Source organism: Pinus tabuliformis, chromosome 4_1 (genome assembly GCF_031772625.1).
Source record: "Pinus tabuliformis cultivar Carrire ecotype Pingquan chromosome 4_1, CPIR1, whole genome shotgun sequence".
Taxonomy (NCBI): Eukaryota; Viridiplantae; Streptophyta; class Pinopsida; order Pinales; family Pinaceae; genus Pinus; species Pinus tabuliformis.
This window is the reverse complement of record NC_142303.1, coordinates 80,054,507-80,078,410: the sequence shown is the minus strand read 5'-3', so window position 1 is coordinate 80,078,410 and position 23,904 is coordinate 80,054,507. Positions and strand designations below refer to the sequence as shown.

Sequence of the window (23,904 nt, the reverse complement as noted above, 5' to 3'; positions counted from 1 at the left end):
TGTTGATCGTGAAGTGGTGAGTCGATCCTTCAGAATGAGAAGGAACGCTTGAAGATCACCGAGGGCATAATGTCATTGTTGCTTAAACTTGACGCAATTCAAGTATGTATTTGAATGTCCTATGTTGGATTAAAACTCGGTTTGAATTGTAGGTCCAAACTCTGTTTTAACTTTCTAGAAAATATTTTGAACTGCGACCTGAATTCCGAGCCTGTTCTAAAATACTTTTTGATTTTTTGTTCCGGCCCAACATGTTATAAAAAAAATTGACCAGTGAAAAATTCGTTTAAATAATAGGCAGAAAAATTGGCTTAAAGCCCTTTTCTAACTTTTGGTTTCGATCAAAACCCTATTTGATTTTATGTTTGGCTGGAAACCCAGTGTGAATTTCTGTTTGGGTCAAAACCCTTTTTGAATTATGGATCAAAACCTTCTTTAAATTTTCGTATAAACCCCTATTTTAGTTTCTATATCAGTTCTTTATAGCTTATACTCTTTTAATATCTTGAATGCTAAGAGTTTAGCAACATTGAGTGATCTTAACATCTTTTTCACTGTCTGGTCACATTTTTAATGTTTTAGATTGTGGCAGAAAATTGTATATTACGCATTTTGATTTGCAGGGCATGAATTCATTTGTGAGGGAATCAAGGAAAGCGGTAATTTGTGAGCTTGTTAATCTGCAAGAAATGGTAGATGTCATATTAGCTGGAAAATCGATAAGAGGGGGAGGTTTGACGGGTGCAGAATCTGTGGTGGAGGATATGCATGGTGATGGGTTTGATTTAAATTCTGCTCAATCCCTTAATCGCGAGAAAGTCATGGCAAATCTATTTTTCAGCGAGTTCTGGGATCGATTCCCGCAGAGAAGGCCGCAGTGTAGTCCTTGCGTGCATTGTTTATTTTCTTATGCTTTGGTTTCATGAAATTGTTTATTTTTTTCCAGTGGATTGGAATGGGAAATAAATAATTACTGGAGTATTTCAAAGGATATAAAGCCATGAAGGCAAGACATGCATATGGCCCAAAGGGACATCGTGGAATGAGTGTTCTTATATTTGAGGAATCTGCAATGGGATACTTGGAGGCAGAGCGGTTACAGAAACAGTTTTTAAAGGAAGGGAGAGGAAAAGATGACTGGGAGCGACGTCGTGTATTGTTTTATCCAGGTGGAAAACGTGTACTATATGGTTACTTCGCAACAAAAGAAGAGATGGAGATTTTCAACAGACATTCAAAAGGTTTGTATTACTTACTTCTTTGAAGTCTATATGACATGTATCACAAAGGGGTGGATTGCAGAAATTTTATTTCTAATTTAAAGTGTGCAACAAATTTCTGGGTGTCTCCTAACATAGTTACAGCTCATTAAGCATAGACACATTATTTATTAGGAAATTCTGATTACGCACAGGAGGATTCTTTGATTGATTGTGTAATGTCTAAGACGCATTAGGTGGGAGATGCTTTTTGGTTCATGTACTCTGATGCTAGTGAGTAATTTTTTATTTTTTATTGGAGCTATTATAAAAGTGCAAGAGTATTTTGCAGGCAAAGCAAGGTTGAAGTATGAGATGAGATCATATCATAAAATGGTTGTGGAACCCATGAAGCAAATGGATGAGGACAATCAGAAGTTGTCTTGGTTTAAGACTAAAGTTGCTAAACAACAGGAGCACAGTAAAAATTTAGAAGAGACAGTTAGTATAGTCTCATCAAAATTGCGTATGAAAGATGAAGAAATTAAGATTATTAGACAGAGGGCTACAGAGCAGCATGAGGAATGTAAGAAAGAAGTATGATTAATTTATGGTTGAGACTAGAGCACATGGAAGTTGAAACACAACAACCTATAGTAGTTCAGTTAGTGTCTTGGACTTGCACCTTGTGTATAATTTTATGTGAGGCTTAAACTGTTGTTGTCCTTTGGACATGTAGTTTTAATGTTAAAACCCAATATGTTTAACTATATATGTCTTGTTCAGAATTGATCTTCTTTTGTTTTTTTTGAGGTTCCCACGAGTGCTATGCTAATTGAAAACTGCGGGCAGGTGGATTATTTGGAGCAAAGTTATAGAGAACAAATTGATCAGCTGAATGCCGATATTACAAAAAGAGAATCAGAGATGGAAGAGATGGAAGAGGAGTTCAAGAAAGCACACTTAGATCGTTGTCACCAACTTGAAGTTAACTCTGCAAAGCTCCCAAAAGGTGCACAAGTTGTGAATGATGAACAACAGGAACAACAGATCAAGTAAATTTCCTTTCTATTCTGGACCTTTCTTTGATTTTCATCTATTTACTCTTTCTAGGAAATAACTTATTATATGTCATCTGTGCACAATGCTTTTTTTTCCCTTCAGTTCCTAAAGTTTAGAGCAACCAACATGTTTGTTTTGGCCTGTATCTTATTGTAATAATACCTTGCTTTGTTCAGGGTGCTAGCAGGGTAGAATACACTTATTCTTAGTGGTCAGTGCTGTAACAGGCTTGCAAAATGTTTTGTCGAACTACTTAGATCTTGAAGAGTGAAATAGTCAAGCATTAAAATTAAAAATGCTGTGCGATCAAACAATTCTTTTTGGCTTTGGTATGAATCATTTACTCTTGGGGAAAGAATTGCTTGGACTTCCTTGTCTTGTGTATATGCCTACGAAATAGAAGCCATTTTTCCTTTAGTACTCTTGCCTTGAGATTTCACCAATAATCAACCACATAGTACCATACTAGCTGCATACTCAGCTCCAACCAGCTACATACTTGGTCCAAACCACTTTCATACACAACCAAACAAGGCTAAGCATAATCAACATCCTTGCTGGAAATATATGTCACGAGTTTGGTTTAAAGTTAATATAGGCAACATTCATGCCGAAAGCACCGACTTTGAACTTGGTCCAACAAAGGAAGCACAAGAGATCCTTCTGTACAAATCCATCAATTAGTTGATGTAGACCTCTCATCTGAAACTGACATGTATACATTATAATGCAAGTCAAAATGGAGGAAAGGGAAACATCAAGATTTAGATGAAATTGATCGGCTGGTTACTCCACTAATAATGAAAATTTCCTTGGAAATCAATTGCTGGCCTTTCGTATGTAGACACATGCCTTTTAGCGTAGTTTCCATACACTACCTATGGAGATGAATGCTTAGAAAATGTGAATATTTTCACCCAATATATACATATTTTATATGGTCTTGATTTGAACATTGGATACCTAAAAGTACCTCCCTTTAGGCAAGAAATGTCCTCGCAGCCTTGCATCCCTAGTATATTGGACACTCATGGGAAATGTGCCCTATGCAAGACATGCCCATGCGGGTTTGGCACTCGGATAATGCAAGCCTCGACATGTTTAAGACTTGGGGCACCAATAAATGTTAAAAAAAAATCTCAGAACATTAAAAAATGTGACCTTGTTCTGATGTGCCTGTTTTAGGGGTCTATGTGTCCCATGTTGGACACTCATAATCTCGTGTCCCTGACTTTCCTCCTATTGGCAATCAAATACAAGAGGAGTTTGAGAGGCCAATTTTTTGAAGTTCAATTTTAACTGCTAACTGCTATGATGTGAAGCGGAACCAACAATCAAATACAAGAGTTTTAAGGGCCATTTTTTTTAAGTTTAATTTTATCTGTATGATGTGATGCGGAACCAACAATCAAATACAAGAGTTTGAGAGTACAGTTTTTTGAAGTTTAATCTTAACCTCTATGATGTGATGGGAGACCAACAAACCCAATACTTCATTCTTTAAAGCAACTTTAGCCTGTTAAATTGACTCATCTTTGGTATCTTAAGTTCCCCATTTTTTATTGAATCTTATAGCACCCGAAGGTGAAAAATAGAACAAGGTGATGGATAGTATCAGAATGTGAAAATTAAATTGAAGGCAAACACTCTTTAAGTAGGGAAACGATTTTGGTTTTTGAAACAAAACTTTTCAAAATTTTAGGAAATAAGAAAACAATATTTCTAATATTTTTAAAAATATTTAAAAGTTTAAAATGCTAAAATATTTCATAAATATTTAGAGTTCAATAAGTTTTGGAATCGTTTCCTTGGGTCCTGTACCATCGTAATTACTTGACAACCGACTAGAAGATTGCAAGGTAAAGATAATATGTTAGATTTTTTCAATGATACTTTATAATTACCCATACATTTGTTAGATCCATTAAAATCAAAGTATTCATAGCTATGCTTTGGCTACATGTCTCTCTCCTATTTTCATCATTTGTGACATTCTTATACTAACTTTTTTTGTTTTCTTAGAAGGCAGAGGCCAGGAAATTTTTTTAAGATATCATTGAAAATATTTTTGCCTATTGAGGGGCTCAAGGATCTTTGCACTTTTTAAGATATGGTTATGGATTTCTGCACTTCTTATGATATGGTTATTTGTAGGCATCACTTTTAATTTACCAGATATATGTCTTCTCTGTTTTTAATGGTGTCAAGCGTTGCTTGTGATCTTGCTGTCTTGCAGAATTGATGAAGAGATTGCAAGAAGAAAAATGATAGTTGAAGGCAGCTTCAAAGATTCTGAAGAATATGAACGTGAGAGGCAAGAACTTGTTAAAATGCATGACAACAAGAGGAGGGAGATCAAGCTAAAACAGTTACAGGAAGAAGTAGCCTTAGAGAAGGAATTGGAGCGTGAGAGAGTTGAACAACTGGACAAGCATCTAAAGAGAAGGCAAGAAGTACAGAATGTTGTTGTTTAATTGTAGGGGTCGGAGAATTTCTATGCAATTAAATAAGCATGCTTTGTATTATAACCGTTTTTGAATTTTATGCACCCCTTGAAAAGCTACCCATGAAGAGCAAGGAAACTTCTGTAGCCATCCTGTTGTTTGTATGTTGTGATCACTAGAAATTGGAGAACTGAATCATACGGATTGTAGAATCTATTTTGCCTTTTGATGAGAATGTTGAATCATTTTCCCTGGATACAAATATCCCTTTTAAATATACACCAAAAAAGGAAAAAGGAGAAGATTTATAAAGAGTTTCTGTTTCATTATCCTATATGATCCTTCTGTAAATGTGTTTTCCTTGGTTCTTGGTCGGAAAGCTAGAAGGGTAGAGAAGAATTGACTTCAAAGTTCAACTTGGATCTGTTGGATAGATGATTTTAAAGCATGTGGGCTTGGAAGGGTTTTTTTAATTTTCCTTTGAAGTTGTTTATAATTCTAATGATGATAGGCGTTGTTCACGACTTCAGGCCTTGAACGTCTCTGATAAATTTTAGTATTTCTGCATGGGAAAAGGTGCAATAGATTTTGTCCTTTTTAAATAGACGCAGTGCATAAAAGGCAGCTTTATGTTTTTTGTCAAGACACTAGTGTTGAACTTTTGCTTAAATTGAGAAAGAGGATCTCCTTTTCAACTTGTCATGATATGTTTGTCAGGACACCCGTGTTGAACTTTTGCTTATAGAGTATGTAATTGTATAGTTATTTACTTGTTATGACCCTCGACTATGTGTGCCCTAACGCGTGTTTGTGGGCACTGAACCAAGGCCCTGCTTGTGTATAATGGATAACTTAATCATTTGTAATTTGATTAAGTATTTATTTTAGGTTAAGTCCAAGACATTCACAGTTCCAGTCGATGGTCTTTTCGATCATCCCTCGCCAAGTCCGAGTTCAGTGACCAATGGGAATGGCCATTCAGAACCTAATCCCAAGAATTGTAGGTCCAAACTCTGTTTTAACTTTGTAGAATACCTTTTCAACTGCGACCCGAATTCTGGGCCTGTTCTAAAATACTCTTTGATTTTTTGGTTCGGCCCAACATGTTGTAAAAAAAATTGACCAGCTAAAAATTCATTTAAATTTTAGGTAGAAAAATTGGCTTAAAGCCCTTTTCTAACTTTTGGTTTCGATCAAAACCCTATTTGATTTTATGTTTGGCTGAAAATCACTCGAGTACTGCAAATTATTGTAGATTGTTGTTTAAAAATTGCACTTTGTTTTGTTATATTACCTGTAGGGCTCATCCATTTCGTTGCCTCCCATCTTAACAATGAATTACCTGTAGAGTTCATCCAGTTCCTGCCTCGAGTATGGGAACACCTCATCACACTTTATTTTCACATTAAAAGGAAAAAAAATATTGCAAATATAAAAGAACCATTCAAAATGCATCAATCACTTGCAGATTAAGTTTAGCAGACATAGAAGTTAATCGAGACCTTACAATGCTACGTTTTAACGTTCTTTCACATTAGTTTCTTTGTTAAGAAGACCATCCTTCCTATGGTCATTAACTTATAGGTCATTATGAACAAAGGATCAGTTACATCTACTATTAGTGGAAGGGGTCCTTTTAACAAATAAATTAAAGTGGAAAAAGGTCCTTTAAGAGTGATAATTTTTTTACATTTATTAATTATTTTTATGTCTTTTTAGTGATGTTGTAATGTAATATTTATTATTTTGGTTATGTCAAATTATATAAAAATAAAATAAAGTTAGATAATAACATAAATGTAATGTAAATATTTTAACTCTATAAGAATAAAATAATAATAAAAATACAAATTATTCATGGCATTGAGAATCCATAATATTCATGTGGAATGAAGCTTATTTAAAGGGAGAAATTAAACCAGCTTAGATCCATCATAACTTTGAATCTACCAAACCAAGAAGGATCAAATCTCTTGATATGCAAACCTCTTTTAAAGTGAAAGAAAATTTAATCTCTTGGTAAATTCCAAATTGCGACGAGTCGAGGGTGGTTTAAAATTTACATAACTTATACATATAAATATAAATGATAAAAATACTTTGTAATGTAATTTGTAATTAATTATCAAATATATCATCTTTTACAATATTTATATAAAATTTAAAATTTCCAATACATATGGGATATGGCATACATATCTACAAATGTGTTCCTCATACTTTACAATATCTATGTAGAATTTAAATTTGCCAATACATATGGCATATGGCATAGTTCCTCATACCATTTTTCCAATTTTCATAACATTTTTCAAATTTAAAAAACTTCGGCCTCTCTTTGCACTTTTGGGGCAATTGCTAGTTTAATTTTTATCAACCATTCAATATATTAATTTATCAATGTGTATTAAAGACGGAAGTGGTCCTTTTTTATTGTTAGCATGTGCTGAAGCAGTAACAAATCCCTCTTTGTTTCCTCCTTATTTTTCAGTGATCCAGAGTTTGCTTTATTTTTCCTCTTATATTTCGTGGGCTCATTTATTATTTTGGTGGGAGCTTCAACATTTTAGAGTTTCAAACTCTGTTTTTATTGGCGTTGTTGCATTCCAGAACAAGTAGCCATCCCGACCGTAAGGCAAAGCTTATCATCCCAAATGCTTACTGCTTTATTTTGAAGGCGGTGGCAATCCGCATTTAGGGTCTCTTCTTGTTGTTTTGACCAATTATGAGTGAGGTTACAGGAGGATTTCATGTAATGTTGAAGTTAATTTGGGAGATGTTTGGAATCAAATTGTCTGTATATGATGTATTTTTAAATACGCAACTGTTATTATATCAAGGATTGACTATCACTTGCATAGAATGTGATGGATTCAATCCGTTATTGGTAATGGTTTTCAACGGGGTTGCTATATAATTGGATTTCTGAAATAAGTTTGTAACCGTGGGCATTTTTCATTTTTGCTATATGATTGGATTTCTGAAATAAGTTTGTAACCATGGGCATTTTTCATTTTGGCGGAGTAGGGTTGTGAAGTGGAGCAATATGGAAAATTGGGGGCGTTGAAGAGTGGAATGGGTCTGGTTATGGCATAGACAGGCAGAACTTGAAGTCACTCAATCTCCTCAGTCTTATATTGTGAATGTTGGAAGGGAGCGGGGGATGTTGTAGGTGATAACTGCCAATGAGCAGTAGAAGAGGCCACTACCTTCGAATGTCGATGGAGCAGCGAGTCATCATTCGATGGGCCATCATTCAATGAGCAATACTTCTAGTACTCCTCCCCTTCATCCGCATCGGTTAGAAGGCTTCAAGGGAAGGATGCGTTGTTGTATGCCAGTATACAGCAATCGAGGAATATGTTTGTCGGTGCACTTGGTCTCTATGAAACTGTTCTGGAAATAGAACCTACCAATGCCGAGGCTAGCATTGGAAAATGAATTTGTCTCCAAATACGTCTCCAAATACAAGCTCTTATTCGGAAGGAATTTGAATGCTTTGCAGAATTTATTGCGCCTAATCCCCAGAATGCTTGTGCTCTCACTCACTGTGGAGTTTTGTACAAGGATGATGCAGCAGAGGTTTATTTCTCCCAACTAACACTGTTTGAATTTTTTTCTTTTTTCCTTTGTGTACTATTTTTTTGCGTTACTTGTTTTTTCGAGCCTCTTTAGAGTAGTAGGTGTTTTGTAATTGATTTTGAAACTGAATGCATTTCAGCATGTATGTTAAAGAGATCAGTCCTGCTTTCTTAGCTAAAAAACGTCAGTGTACACCCAGGTGCTAGTTTAGAAGTTAGGTTTAAGTTATGGATGAGAGCCAACAAATCTTTATACTATTACAACCAGATTGGCAAAATCTCAAATCTTTTTTTTTTTTTTTTTACAAAATCGACTGCTAGATGTGTTCAAAGGGGAGACTAAGCTCCGGTGTTACAATGGAAGAGCTCATAGTATGAGCTTGCAGCTGAATTACATTGAGACATTAGCTGGAATGCTTTTATATTCCGTTTGAAAGATTCTAGCGTAGATTCTGATAAATTGAGACAAAAGCAAACTGACTTTACAATACATCTAGTCTATACTTATGTCACTGATCTGTCGAGCAGTGGAATCCTCCGGGTGGCTGTCAGCTTCTGCAACCTTTATACTAGAGGAACTGGTACTTGGGGCGTTGAGCTTGTCCATCATATACTTGAGGATATCAACAGACTCCTAAATGTGCGCACAGGTATTTGTTAGAGCGTTGAATTGCTCCTGCAGAGAAGAGATGCGATGAAGGAAGAGGTTGAGATCGGCCTCATATTTGGCTGTGATAATCCTTGTAGCAACATCGATTTTTTTGTCCAGGAGACGCTGATGCGTTCTGACTTGTTCAAGTTCAGCTTGTAAATCACGACAATGAAGGCAATCTTCACTGCGATCCATCCAAAGAGCTTCAAAACTGGCCTGGAGCGACACTGGAAGAGGGCTCTCACAAGCTGTTGCGGTGACACTGGGAACCCAAAGGAGGGTCAGAATAGCAGGGGAGAGAGTTGAAAGAAATCTCTGTGACTCGGGAACAGATCTGAAGGAAATATCAGACTTTAATTCAGGGGCTAAAACTGGGCGAAAGGAAGCATGAATGTGCAAAACAGAAATGCGGTGAGGCGAAAAGGCGATCCTTATCAAAGCGGAGAGGAGGGATCGGGCATTAGGGAGCCTGAGAAAAGAAGCGTAACCATTAATAGAGATCGTAAGCCGACTGTTAACCACTGAAACGAGAGCAAAGGTGTCAACGAACATGAAGATGGGGGCTTGCGGGTGAAGGGGAGGCTTCCTGGAATAAATAACCGGCGGGCAGAGACCTATGAAGTACCGGATCACGTGAAAGAGGCATGGGCGATCACAGATTTCACAGGAATAGCTTAGATTCAGAGGAACAGCAAAATCTGCAATGAGATACGGAGTGATTTTCGGCGGCTTGCGACAGAATGCATCGGGTTTACTGTGGATTTGATCAGGGTGCTTTTTTGCTGAAACGCGGATCATTTGATATAAACAACTTAAAACAATCATGGAAATCAAGGGATGAAATGGTGTAGGTCCTCATTGTTGTAGAGAATGCTTCCTTTGGGCCGAGAGCAAGCTTGACTGGCCCTTTTGTCAGCTTCTCGATTAATGGATCGAAGGATGTGATAGAAATGGAACTCCTGATCATGAGATATCAAGACTTTGCATCTACTGATGGTTTGCTGCAAGAAAATGTTGGAAGCTTGCCGCCTGCTGTTCATTAAATTAATAATGATGGCAGAGTCGCCAAAGATGAGGGCTTTTTTGATTCCTTGGGCCTGTAGCTGAAGAATGCCTTGATAGAGGGCCAGAGCTTCAGCCCTGTTATTTGAGAGGATTCCCAATCCCCATTCAAAGGAGACTAAGTATTCACCAGAAGGGTTGAAGATAATGCCCCCTGCTCCCGCAGCTCCCGGGTTTGATTTAGAAGCTCCGTCAAAAAACAAGGAGTGGGAGTTACTTGAGTGAAGCCAATTGCTGAAGTTGTCCTACTTTAAGCGGATTTTCCAACTGTGATTGTTAGCTTTGCCCAGATTGCTGCAGACTTTCACTGTTGGTGGGATACTGATCTTGTCAATTAGATTTCTTATAAAGTCTCTTTCCTCAGCCCATAGACTAGTGATGTCAATTTTTTTGGTAATCTTAGAAGCAATAGTTTCGATCGCCAGACTTTTTGCCTTGATATGAAGGTGCCTGATCGAAGTCTCTTTGTCTCTAAATATCATGTTGTTCCGAGCAATCCAGATCCTCCATAAAAGAGCAAATGGGAGGGCGTCCCACACTCTCTTAGTTGGATTATGTTTCGTGGATTGCCAGGGGTAATTTCTTTTCCAATTATTTAGAGCTTCGCCAATGGAATGTTGAGGATTCCAGATGGGAGGCGCGGAAGGATTGATGCTGTTCCAGCATGAGACTGCGAAAGGACAAGAGATAAAAAGATGCTGTATAGACTCCTCTGCTTCTTTGCAATTAGGGCATCTGGAGGGTCCAGCAATACCTCTTTTTTTGAGGTTCTTTGCAGTGAGAGTTTTTTCTTTCAAGAGGATCCACATGAAGAATTTAACCTTAGGAATTGCTTCTGCTTTCTTTAAAGTCTTCCAGTGTATCCATGCTGGCGCTGGGTGTTCCTTGCTGTTTAAGTAATCATAGCCTGCTTTAATTGAGTAACTGGTTCCTGTAGGGTCCCATCTAAATTCATCCTTGTCGTTTTTAAAGGTGGGAGCAATGCTGTGCAGATGTTTGCAAAAATTGTCAAAGCTGCCTTTGAGTCGTTGAGGAATGGGAGGAAATTTCCATCGCATCCAAGCATGGGTTATTGCATCCCATTGAGAGATTTGGTCTAAATTACATATACCTTTACTTTGGAGAAAGAGAATTATTGAATCCATACCTGGGAGGCTGTTGATTGGTGGGTTTCCCATGATTTTATCAGTGCCGATGTTGACTTTCATACCTCCTTTAGGCACCTTGGAAACATTTTGCGCCATGAATGTGATGGCTTTTTTACAAAGCTTCCAAATCTTTGTGCAGTTTCTGTTGGGAATATCAGTCGTAAGCAGATGCTGCCTTGGTTGATTGAGGTATTTTGCCTCCAAGACTTTTTTCCACCAGGCTGTTTGGTTTTCCATGAGTCTCCATATCAGCTTTCCACCAAAGGCTAAATTCATGAGAGTTGGAGATCTAATGCCAAGGCCTCCTTTCTCTTGGTTTTGGGTGACTTGTTTCCATCCCACCAGGTTGAATTTTTTCTTCTCATTCTTCCCTCCCTGCCAGAGAAAGAATCTGAGAACACTGTCCATTTTGCGAAGAAAGGAAGCTGGAGCTTGAGCCAGGGAAAATTGATAAAGGGGAAGAGAGGAAAGGCCCGATTTGAGGAGCACCAGCCGCCTAGCTGGATTGAGCCAAGAAGTTCCCCACTTCTGAACTTTTCTTTTCATTTTGTCTAAAGTTGATTCCCAAACATCTGCCCTTGCATTCCCTATACTCACCGGCATTCCCAGGTAGCTGAAATAGTCCCAATTTAACTTACAAGGGACACCAAAAATGTTAGCAATACTTTGAATCGTTTGAGCTGAAGCATTCCATTCGTGAACACAGCTTTTGAGATGGTTAATTTGGCCCCCTGAGTATCTCATGAATTTATCGAGCAAGGATTTGAATCTTCGAGCTATGATTGTGGTCGCCCCACTCAACAGCAAAGTATCGTCAGCGAATTGGGAATGGTTGATGCTTTTTATGCCATCTTCAAATTTAATACCAGTGATGAGGCCTGCCTGCCTCTTATGGTCAAGCGCACAGCTGAATGATTCTGCCATTAAGATAAAGAGGTAAGGAGATAAGGGGCAGCCTTGTCTTAATCCTCTTGAGGATCGAAAGGAGGGTCCAGGTCTTTGCTGTTTGGAAGTCTTTCTTCCCGGCTTCTTTTGACCATCTAGAGAGGACCCCTGATCCTTGGAGTTGCTACGAGTGATTCTAGGCGGGAGTGGATCTGATGATAGGTTGGAGGGAATGATCATGGAATGGGGGGAAGAGGGGGGCTCAGAATGATTCAAAGGAGCAGGGTCATCTTCGGGGAGGGAAAGGACGTGGAAGGGGTTGGAGGAGGGAGAAGAAGGAAGAGGGTTCAACTGGAGGTCAGAAGATTGAGGTGGATGAGGGGAAGAAGGAAGAGGGGACGAGGGCGGAGGGGGAGGGAATATGAGAGGTGGGAGGGAGATGATTGGAAGGTCCAGCTTCATTGGGTAGTTTGTGGCCAGGGGCTGTTTTTTTCTTTTTGACCACTTCCCATTGCTCTTCTTGCGTATTATTATCAACATTAGAAAGCTTAGTGCAACGGTTAGCAAAATGACCGTACTCGTGACATACCTTACACTTGAAAGGGATCTGCTCATAGTCGAGTTGCTGAATGTGCGACCAGTCGTCAACTTTGAGCTTGATGGCTTCTGGAAGACCTTTACCCAGATCAACCTCGACACATATACGGGCACATGCCTGCATATTATCTCTTGGCTCGCTTCGATCAATGTATTTTCCGACCGCATTTCCAATGGCACGCACTGACTCATCTCCCCAGCAATGCAATGGGAGGTGAGGGAGACGAACCCAAACAGGAACCGCATTAGGGATATCTAGCTCCGGGTCGAAGTCCGGCGTCCATTTGTTTAAGTACAAACCTCTGGAATCCATGAAGTAAGGGCCATTGCGGAATATCAAATCCTTGTCTTCCTTTGTCTCAAAATGAAAAGTGAAGTATCCCTTCCTGCAGAATCTGATAGAAATTTTCCCTTGAATTTTATCTGTCCAATTCCTTTCCACCCACCTCTGAACAGTTTTTGGTGAGGGCCAGAGACCTGTAAATTTCCCTATCAGTCCCTTTTCCGCCAGAGCAAGAGCAGCCATTCTGGGCAGAGTAGGAGGGAGAGAGACTTCTTGTAACCCCTCGATTTTTTTGACAAACTTGGAAATCGAAGGGCGAGCACGTTGGGGCGGTAAGGAGTTTATCAGTGCAGAAAATGCTTGTTGTTGAGCTGCCTCCTCCGGTGGAGCCTCCGGAGGGGCCATCTGAGCAGCTGAGGGTCGATCCGAAGAAGGTTGCAGGCGGTCGCGCGTGCTAGGATCTTCAAACAGGTTGCAGGCGGCGGCTGCAGCAGGAGCGCGCGCGCTAGGTCATCTCCATCCTGGAGAAAACTTTGTTATTTAGCAACTCCACTTTCATTTCTAGCAGGGATGTACTTGGATTCAATCTCAAATCTTAAAAGACTAGTAATTTGCTACTTTGGTCTACAGGCAAATGAATTTCAATTCTAAGGTATGTGATTGAAAGAATAAGTAAATTATATCAAGGAAGTATATCTGAATATAACCCCTTGCTTTTGTTCGGCATGTGATAACACCAGTCAAACTATGGTGGAGGTTTCACAATCAAATATTTCTGCAGAGAATGTTATTTGGGAAGCACAAAAACTTGGGCAAGAGGTTCACAATGTGACTATGGAAGTGCTTGAGAAAGTGACAAGAAGAGCTTCGAAAATACAAAGACAAGGTTGAGGCAATGGAGGTTAGTTTAGAAGTTGGGATCTCATTAGAACCTGATAATAAATCTCCTGAAACGGATAAAGATGATAATCATTTGCAGAGTTGTATGCTCCTTCCAAATGTTGATGGGCCTTTTGTTGAAAATAGTGATATTGTTTAGTCTGTATAATTGTCTTATGTTTCCAATGAGGGGATGATAAAGTGGAGAAGGTTGGGAATTAATTTGGAGATTTAGTAGCTGAGTCTATGTCTCAAATTAGCGATACTTTCACATAAGAGATTGGATGAAGAATGTCCCCACTGGAGAGGGTATTTATGGCTCAGTCGATTTCATCCATTCTGGTGAGATAGATAAAAATGTTGGATGCTGGAAACCCTTTCAAACTAGCCAACCAAGTGAAGTGATTCAGGTTTGCTTCCATTTATGATGTGAATTTTGTTTTTATTATGTTAAAACAATGGCATTCTTCATGTAGACCAAGTTTTACAAATGAAGCTTATGTTCATTACAATGTCATTTGGAATCATCGAATATGTTGTGATGAATGAAACCAAATTCCTTTCTTTTTTCTAAAAGATATTGATTATTTAATTGGTCGGGTATTATTCATTTTGAGTTCATTGTTTGGAGTCTACCAGACTGCCTCACAGGAGGCCATACTAGCAGCAATGTACTCTGCCTCGACGGTGCTCAAAGCCACCGACTTCTGCTTCCTGCTCATCCAGGATATCGAGGCAGATCCCAAAGAGAAACAACACCCTGAAGTGCTCTTTCGGTCCACCACACTGCCTGCCCAGTCAGCATCGGTATATCCAAGTAGTCTCACATCTCCGGCAGTGTATCTCAACCCATGAGTGATCGTGCCACGAAGATATCTCAACAGATTCTTGGCACCAATCCAATGTGAGTGGTGAGGCTCAACCATATGTTGACTGCAAAGCATATATCCGAATGGGAGTTCACCAAGAACATCAATGCTCCGACGAGTTGATGATACTCGGTAGCATTTCGTAAAACAGGTCCGACAACACTACCGCTTAACTTCTTGAAGTCAAGCTCCATCGAGGTAGTTACGGGCTTGCAGTCCACCATGCCGAATCTCTCCAATATCTTTACCACATATTTTTCTTGAGATAGGAAAATCTCCCCTGGCTTCTGCCAAACTTCTAGTCCTAGGAAATAGTGCATCAGTCCTAGGTACTTCATCTCAAACTTAGAAGCCAACTCCCTCTTACATTTGTGAATGAGAGGGTCTACCCCTGTTAGAAAGAGGTCGTCAACGTACAACACCGGTATGAGAGGATTGTCATCTTCAACCTTAAAGTAAAGGTTAGGGTCGGCTTCACTCCTAGTGAATCCCAGCTTCATCAAGTAGCTATCGATCCTTTCATACCATGCTCGGGGTGCTTGCTTCACCCCATAGAGGGCCTTCTCCAACCTACACACATGAGATTCTCGATCATGAATCTCAACCCGAAGACTTCCTCTTTGATCGAACCATGCAAGAACTCAGTCTTGACATCTATCTAATGTAGGTTCCATCCTTGTGAAGTAGCAAGGGCTTTGATCGAGCAGATGGTGGTATATCGGGCAACAGGTGCAAATATCTTGTCATAGTCTATACCTTCCTTCTGAGAGAAGCCACGAGCGACAAGACGAGCCTTATACTTTTCCGCACTTCCATCAACTGCATGCTTTATCTTGTAAAGCCATTTTGAAGTGACAACTGCTTTGTCCTAGGGTTTGGGGACCACATCCCAAACACTGTTTTTTTATGATGGACTCATATTCCTCGGTCATAGCATCCTTCCATACTTTATGCTTGATAGCTTCTATGAATGACGAAGGCTCATTTTGGATGATCGTGCTCATGATGGTCAGGTATCTCTGATACCTGTTCGGCTTCTTACTTTCACGGAAGGTTCCTCTGGGTGCAATGTGTCCTTCAACATCATCAAGTGTCCCCCTAAGCCATGAAGGCCTTTTCCTAGAAGAGGAAGGCTCTTACGGAGGAGGATCAATAGGATCCATAGGTTCTTCCACATCGAGAATTGTCTCATCTTCCTTTTCCTTCGGTTCCCTGGTGTCCGCTTCTTTAGATCCTCTTAGAGTAGGAAGATTGTCTACTTTGCTAAGAGCCATATCTTCATCAAAGGCGACGTCATGGCTAATTTCGACTTCCCTTTGACCAGCCACATAGATTCTATAGCCCTTAGTATTTTCGCTATAGCCCACGAAGATTCCTTTCTTTCCAGATGCACTGAATTTATTCCTTTTGTCCTTGGCACATGAAAATATACAGGACTTCCAAAATTTCTAAAATGAGATACGTCAGGTTTCTTACTAGTGAACATCTCTTCGGGAGTCTTGGAACCCAATGCTTGATGAGGGCATCAGTTTTGTACATACATGGCAGTATTTGCAGCTTCAGCCCATAGAAACTTCGGAAGTCTTTGATCATGGAGCATAGCACGGACAACTTCCACAATCGTACGGTTCTTCCTTTCCGCCACACCATTCTGCTTAGGAGTATATGGTGTAGTAGTCTCCCTCTTAATGCTAGCCTCTTTGCAAAAGTCATGAAACTCATTGGATTCATATTCAGTCCCATTATCAGTCCTTAAGATCTTGATCTTCTTTTCGGTCTGATTCTCAATCAAGGCTTTGAAGTGTCGAAACCAGGAGAACACTTCATCCTTCTTTTTCAAGAAGTATATCCAAGTCTTGCGAGAATAATCATCTGTAAAAGTGAGTTAATATAATATCCTCTCAAGGAGTTCACAGGCATCATACCGGATATGTCTGAGTGAACCAACTGCAATATATCAGAGGTCTTGCTTTGGCTAGAGGGGAATGGTCCCCTTTTGAGCTTCCTTCAACACATCTTTGACATACACCTTCTTGCTCTAATTTGAACTCGGGCATCCCAGTCACCATTTTTCTCACATCAGGTATAATGAAGGTGAGCAAACCTCCGAAGCCATAGTTCGGACTGAAGAGATGTGTCACAAGACATGACACCCAGTGGACTTCCTCCGACCTGATATAATGAATCAACTCGAAACCCAAGAGTGAAAGCATCTTTAAAGTTCTTTTTCCATACACGTACCTTGCCATCGCTGAAGGCCACCTTGTAGCCTTTGTCTTCCATTGCCGAAATGGACACCAGGTTCTTTTTGAGATCAGGTACATATAATACATCTTGTAAATGGATTGTATTTCCCTGATTCAATTGAAGAGTGACATTCCCTACGCCTTTCACGAGATATTTTGAATTGTCCCCAAGAACAATTTCCAGGTTGGTCTCCTTCTCTACCAGATTAGAGAGAGCTTCTTTGTAACCAGTGAAGTGCCTTGAGGCACCACTATCAATAAGCCAATTTCCCAGCGAGTCCGGGGGAGCAGTAGTAGAGAGAGCCGCTGGTAGATAATATTCATCTTGCTTATTGTTAACAACGTTAGATTCATACCTGGAGTTTCTTGCCTTCTTGAAGGGTTGTCCTCTTCCTTGATTTCCGGCATTTCTTTTACCTCTGCCATTTGACCTGCCATTCCTTTGATTTCCTTGAGAGTGATTTTGATCATCGTCCTGGTGTGAGTCCCTTTTATCAGGGCACTCCCTCGCATAGTGGCCCGTTTTATTGCAATTGTAACATCGTCCTTTTCTTCCACCCTTCGGTCTAGCCTTTCCTTTGAATTTAGCCCCGGAATTGTTTCTTTTTTTAGCATGAGAAGAAAAGGCAGAGGGATGACCTTTAAGTACGGACATTTCTTGCTCTTCCATCCTTGTTTCTTCTTGAATGCATCTGGCCATCAATTCCTCAAATCCAGGAATTATGTTATTGTTGAGAAGAGTAGTCCTGAATATATACCATTCAGGTGGTAGTCCTCCAAGAGTTGTGAGTGTCATTTCTCTGTCAGGAATTACTTCCCCAATAGGTAGGAGATCGTTCTTGATCTCAGTGATCCTTAAGAAATATGCTTGCATACTCTCATCTTTGCCCTTCTTAATTTCCTTCAGTGTATTTCTAAGGAACAAAACTTGATTTGCATCATTAACTTTAAATAAACTCACCAGTCTATCGTAGATTTCCTTGGAAGTGGTCAACTCGGAAACATAGGCCACCGAGCGCTTGTCGATAGAGTCTCGGATGATCTTCCTTGCTTTGACTTCTCCCTTGGTCCATTTGTTCCTAGCAGCAACGAATGCATTTGATGGAGGCTCAACAATCCTACCTCTCACATGGTCCAACACTTCTTGCTCTTCCAATGTTAGATCGAGAGACATCTTCCATCTGTGATAGTCAGGATTCTCACGGAGTTTGTCTTCAGCAGGGAAGTGTGTTGAGGACCCCATGACTTCTTTAAGATAGCTTTAACAGCCTTCGGTGATTGCTCTTGCTCTTGCTCGGGCTTTGTCTTCACCTCAGCTCTGATACCATGTTAAATTATGGTATGTTCTATGCTTAGAGCAATTTACTTCTTTTACTTTTATTAGCCACTGATTAGCAATCACAACATAAAGTAAAATGTAGATAGAACATTAAATGATCGACAGAAAACAAGCCAAGACAAGAGACACAAGATGTAGCGGCTAGCAAGGGACAAACCCCAATGCGGGGAAACCCTTTGATCAAATCTTCTTTTATCTTCAATAGTTAAGCAGAGAGAAATAGTACAATGCAGAATTCTGAAATTTTATAATAGCAGCAGCAAAACCCTAACCAACAAAGTCAAAGTTGGTCAAACAAGTCAGATTTGACCTCCAATCAGCTTGGTCAATATCCTAGTCAACTTGGCTTCCAACAGCAAGAAGAGTCAACCCAAAACAGTCCGAAATTACAGTCAAACTTCAATCAACGCTGGACAGATCTGCGGTCAACCTTTTGACAGTCAACGCTAGTCAAACCTGAGATCAAATCACCTCGGTTTCCATGCCAAAATTTTTCGGCTTGCCAAGGAGAAGCAACCACACCTAATCCGTAGTCAAAGAGGAGTCCACGCTGGTCAAAGTACCTTCATGCAGCCTTGGTCAAACTTGGTCAATGCTGCTCTAATCAGAAATCTGCGTCTTCCTTTTTCAGCCACACGTGTGAGAGAGAGGCTCATCTAATGCGTAGGAGAGAGAGAAGATGAGTTGCAAATGACTCAAACTCTCTGCTATTTATATGAAACGCTGGGCATGTGTGCCACACACTTAGCTGTTGGCCGACCTTGACAATTTGTCAAGTAATTAGAAATAAATTCATATCTCCATAAATACTTGTCGGAATTGGATGATCATTCGATCAATCCTACACCTCTCGACAAGAGGAATCTAGGAAAAATATCAACAACCATAAATAAGGTGACCCACATGGAGTTTGGCCCTAGTTGCCAATTTTAACAAGTACCAACATCAATGTTGTTTCAACAACTTTTCATAGATTCACAACAAGTACTATTGCTTGCACAGATTCTTGTGTACCGGTCGCTTATGTGAGTTATCTATGTTGTGTTTATTCTGCCTCAGAACCCACTGTTGTTCTTAATTGGGATCTGCATTCTAACTAGCAATGCATGATGTGTTTTGGCAATCAAAGGTCATTACCATATGAGGCGCCGATGATAACAACTTTTTCTGATATAGCGGGAGGTGTGTGACCATGTTCTATGTTGAGTTTGTTTTTTCTTTTCCCATGAAAAAAATCATAATTTCCATTGTCAAAAAGAAAATTACATGTTGTATCATCCGCATAATGGATATTCAAAATATAAGAAATGGACCAAGCCATTCTATCCAATGCCATGTTCATTAGGACCATCAATATATACATAAAAGACATAACTATATACATGTAAATAACATCATAAACCAATCATATAGTTCAAAACAGAAAATAAAAAAGATGCTTATAGCTGCCGAATGGTCATGGCAGATAATTCAGAATCATCCCCATCCTGTTCAATGAAAGGTCGATGGAAGTACTGATAAATATCCTGATCTCGATGTTCTTGAATTATCCACTGCCCCCCTGTGTTGCTGCGCGACCTCCTTGGAAAGAATGTTAGAGATCAAATTCCTTTCCCTGTATATATGCGAGCATACAATAAAATCAAAATGTGATTTTAGTGTGATGACTTCATCTAGTAAACCCCTGAGTGTGTGCACGTGACAATGAGATGCAAAGTTGATCCAATTGATAACAAGTTTTGAGTCCTCGAAGATCTGAATCTTGTTGCAGTTTTGGTCAAGTGCAAAGATGAGAAGGTGTCTGAGACTGTTGAGTTCAGAATAATTGTTGGTGCCTCTAACCAATCCCATTTTGAGCTTGTAAAAATGTGTTTCTGTAATGTAAAGTATTGTTCCACCCCCACGTCTGTTGTCTTGTGCCGACCCATCAAAATATGCCCAAGGGAAAGTATGATCAATTACTTCAGGAGTAATGACACAGATGGGTTTTGATGCCAGTTCCTCAGGAATCAAGTGATATAATGCGACAATGTGATTGCAAGTCGTTGTCCATTGGAAGGGTGCGTCCTAGAATATGGATCGATTCCTGACCAACGATATACCCCAGCATACTAGCAGAGGGAGATTCTTGATTTTTTGTGATGCTGCAGAATTCCACCAAATTTGCCAAGCATTTGTGAGATGAGTCCCATTCCATTTGATATTGATATTAAGGGAGAGATAAATTTGTTGCCACACCTGACATGTCACTAGGTAGTGTAGGAAGAGATGATCAATGTCTTCAGCCTGATCCTTGCAAAGACAACATCGAGATGGACCATGAAATGCACGACGAAAGAGATGATCAATGTCTTCAGCCTGATCCTTGCAAAGACAACATCGAGATGGACCATGAAATGCACGATGATTGAGATTATCATCGGTAGGCACTCTATTTGATAATATGCACCACATGAACAGTCGGGCTTTATGTGGTGCCTTAAGCTTCTAGAGAGGTTGCCACCACCAATCCGCCCCCACAGGTTCCTGTTCTGACATAAGAAAAGTGTATCCATCCCGGGGAGTGTAGCGACCGGGAGGTGCTGCAGCCCATATGATTTCATCCTCCCGGTCAGTAATCCTAATATGTGACTCTTCTAGTGCCCCAATAAACCTGTTCCAATCCAAACTCTACCTCGTTGGTAACTTGAGGTCCTGTGTAGATAACCATTCTTGTGAGAGCCATGATGTGTTCCTCCCATTTGCAATATGTGAGAGTTGAGTGATACCTTCCAGTTCAAGTAACTGTCTGAGCTCCAGTGGTAAGATATGAGCATTTCCACATCTCGACCAAGCATTAATGCCAAGTCGAACAAGCTCACTATTTCCAACCCGCCATGCCAATCCTCGCTTAATGACAAATATGGAGTGTGTGATAGCTTTCCATATGATGGAGGAACCAGTGATACCCCGGTTCGGTCTACGAATCCATTCCATTACTGATAGAGGGTATATATATTTGAAATAAACCACCTCTTTCCATAAGCTATCAGATGTAATAATCTGCCACCCCATCTTTGCTGCAAGCGTTGTTGCGAATATGTTCAGATCCTTTATACCCCATCCTCCCCATTTTTTTGGTTTTCCAATTCTCTCCCATTTTACCCATGCATACTGACATTTTTCCCTCTCCATAAGAATCTACAACATAATTGTTGTATTATGTTGATGATGCCTTTTGGTATCCAGGCCAGCGCCATCCAGTGTATAGGTATGGCCTCCAATACAGATTTTATAAGTGTTAGTCAGTCTGCTCTAGACAGCGATCTCTCTTGCCAGATGTTGATGTGACCTTCGATTTTTGCAAAAGTCCAGTCTACAATGCAGTAATCATTAGGCTTGAGTCTGAAGCTAAGATACTTGAGACCAACCTCCATTTCTTGCCTCGTGAACTAAAATTGATGAAGTGCATGTCTTTTCTCGTTTTGTAAACAGGACACCAGCAAAATGGTTGATTTGTTGTAATTGGGCACCATACCTGTAGCTTTACAAAACATGGATAGAATATTCTTGAAGCAAGTGGTGTCACAGATTGTTAATTTTAGGTATGTTCTATGCTAGAGCAATTTATTTCAATTTTCACAGTTAGCTCAATATCTTTTCCAGATTAGCAATCACATCAGTATTAAAGTAAATTACAGATAGAACATAAATATAAATCGCAGAAGACAAGCCAAGACAAGGGGACACAAGATGTGGTGCTAGCCAGGGACAAACCCCAATGTGGGGAAACACTTGATCAATTCTTCTTATATGTTCTTCAATAGTTCAGCAGAGAGAGAGAGAGATAGTACATTTACAGCACAAGTCAACACTTTGACTTATCTAGATAAGAGCATAGATCATCTCTAGGAAGATGATATGTGAGATCAGTTGAAGACATGCTACTTCAACTGATTCTCTAAGGTGACTCCTTCACCTATCATTGTGCTACATCTCGTCATCATGCTGCACCTCACTGTGTTGCACCATGCTGCACCCATCATCACAATGCTGGACCTCATGCTGTTGTTGTCCCAGTGTTTAGCACTGCTGTACCTAGTGCCACGGCTGCACCATGCTGTCACCCATGTGCTTGCTGCACCATTGCTGCTTTGTGTCCTTGCTGCACCAAGTACTATACTGTTGTCCCAATGTACTTGCAGCACTGTGCTTGCTGCTGTCCATGCTTTACCATGCTGCTGCTGTCCATGCTTCTTGCTCTGTCCATGCTTCACCATGCTTGCAGCTGTCTCATGTGTCACCATGCTTGCCACTGTCCCATGTATTAGCTTGTTGTCCCTTGCATTGCTTGCTGCTGTCTAACTGTTGCATCTAAACATGTTGTTCCATGCACCTTATTGCACCATGTTGCTGCAATATACCATACTGCTGCATCCATCACATCATGCTGCACTCCTTTGGGGTCTTTAACACTCCATGTTAACCCAACACGTGGCTCCCACAGGCTGCTCCGAATCTGATCCAAATCTGGTCAATATCCTTAACCCAACGCACCTCTAACACTGCTCCAAATCTGCTTGTCACTTTGCTGTTCCTAACTATTTTGGTTAGGGCACTTGGGCAGCCCTAAAATCGTCCCAATAGTGCTTGAACAACCCTCCAAATATGCTTGTCACTTTGTTGTTCCTAACTGTTCTGGTTAGGGCACTTGGGCAACCCTAAACTCTTCTCAACAGTCCTCGAATAGCCCTCCAAATATGCTTGTCACTTTGCTGTTCCTAACTGTTCTGGTTAGGGCACTTGGGTAGCCCTAAACTCCTCTCAACAGTCCTCGAACAACCCTCCAAATATGCTTGTCACTTTGTTGTTCCTAATTGTTCTGGTTAGGGCACTTGGGCAACCCTAAACTCCTCTCAACAGTCCTCGAATAACCCTCCAAATATGCTTGTCACTTGGGAAACTTCAACATGAATTTGTCTTAGGCAGCTTCACCATGAAAATGTCCTAGATCTAGGGCACATAGAGCTAGGGCATCATCTTCTAGGAGCTACGTAGATCCTTCTTCCCCATGGCAGCATCTAGGGCAGCTCTTCTTAGGGCAGCATATCTCTTAGGATCTATCCTCCCACCAAAACCCAAAGACAAGTGGAGGGGAAGAGATCACAAGAAGAGTGTGTACAAATGTCTAGCAGGCCACCTCTTTTTATACTAAAACGTTGAGCACATGTGGGTGTTATTTAGTCGCTGGCTGACCTTGATGAATTTTCTTATAGCACAAATAAATTCATAACTCCATGAATACTTATCGGAATTGGATGATCTTTAGATCAATCCTACACCTCTCGATGAGAGGAATCCAAGAAAAATATCAGTTGCCATAAATAAGATGACCCACATGGAGTTTGGCCCTAGTTGCCAATTTTAACACTCCCTCTCAACTAGGGAGAACTCCATTCGCTGATTCGTATGTCCGACTGTACTATCTCTGCCATCAGTGCCCTGCATTGCTCTGCTCAGTTCTGCTATGTTGAGCTCTGCTTTGCTCTGTTCTGCTCAACCATGAAGAAGAAGAATTGATCGAGAATGTCTCATATCATTCTCTACTGACCCGGAGTTAGTTCCATTGAAGAGAGTGTGTCATATCACTTTTACTGACCCGAAGTCAGTTTTATTGAT

General features: G+C 40.2%; 3 protein-coding genes across 8 annotated transcripts in view; all 3 read left to right on the top strand.

Moving 5' to 3' along the window:
• The first annotated feature begins 955 nt into the window (after positions 1 to 955).
• LOC149174271 (protein SUPPRESSOR OF GENE SILENCING 3-like) lies at positions 956 to 1,813 on the top strand. The gene is made up of 2 exons (XM_089422563.1): positions 956 to 1,241; positions 1,552 to 1,813. The coding sequence occupies exons 1-2, from the start codon at positions 1,001 to 1,003 to the stop codon at positions 1,800 to 1,802; spliced, it is 492 nt and encodes a 163-aa protein (XP_089278689.1). The 5' UTR covers positions 956 to 1,000; the 3' UTR covers positions 1,803 to 1,813.
• A 214-nt stretch (positions 1,814 to 2,027) lies between these two features.
• LOC149174270 (uncharacterized) lies at positions 2,028 to 4,735 on the top strand. Its single transcript, XM_089420790.1, has 2 exons — positions 2,028 to 2,254; positions 4,498 to 4,735. Exons 1-2 carry the CDS (start codon positions 2,028 to 2,030, stop codon positions 4,733 to 4,735), a joined length of 465 nt encoding a protein of 154 aa, XP_089276916.1.
• A 2,423-nt stretch (positions 4,736 to 7,158) lies between these two features.
• The window catches only part of LOC149174269 (uncharacterized), a 48,313-nt gene continuing 31,567 nt past the window's right edge, over positions 7,159 to 23,904 (top strand). For all 6 annotated transcript variants that reach the window (XR_016257912.1, XR_016257913.1, XR_016257914.1 and 3 more), the window contains exon 1: positions 7,159 to 8,287. The gene's annotated coding sequence lies outside the window, so the exon portion shown is untranslated. The remainder of the gene's footprint in view (positions 8,288 to 23,904) is intronic.

Coding starts and splice junctions, on each gene's coding strand:
- LOC149174271 (XM_089422563.1), top strand. CDS start 1,001: ATGAAGGCAAGACATGCATATGGCCCAAAGGGACATCGTGGAATGAGT. Junction 1,242..1,551: donor TTTCAACAGACATTCAAAAG/GTTTGTATTACT, acceptor AGTATTTTGCAG/GCAAAGCAAGGTTGAAGTAT.
- LOC149174270 (XM_089420790.1), top strand. CDS start 2,028: ATGCTAATTGAAAACTGCGGGCAGGTGGATTATTTGGAGCAAAGTTAT. Junction 2,255..4,497: donor CAACAGGAACAACAGATCAA/GTAAATTTCCTT, acceptor GCTGTCTTGCAG/AATTGATGAAGAGATTGCAA.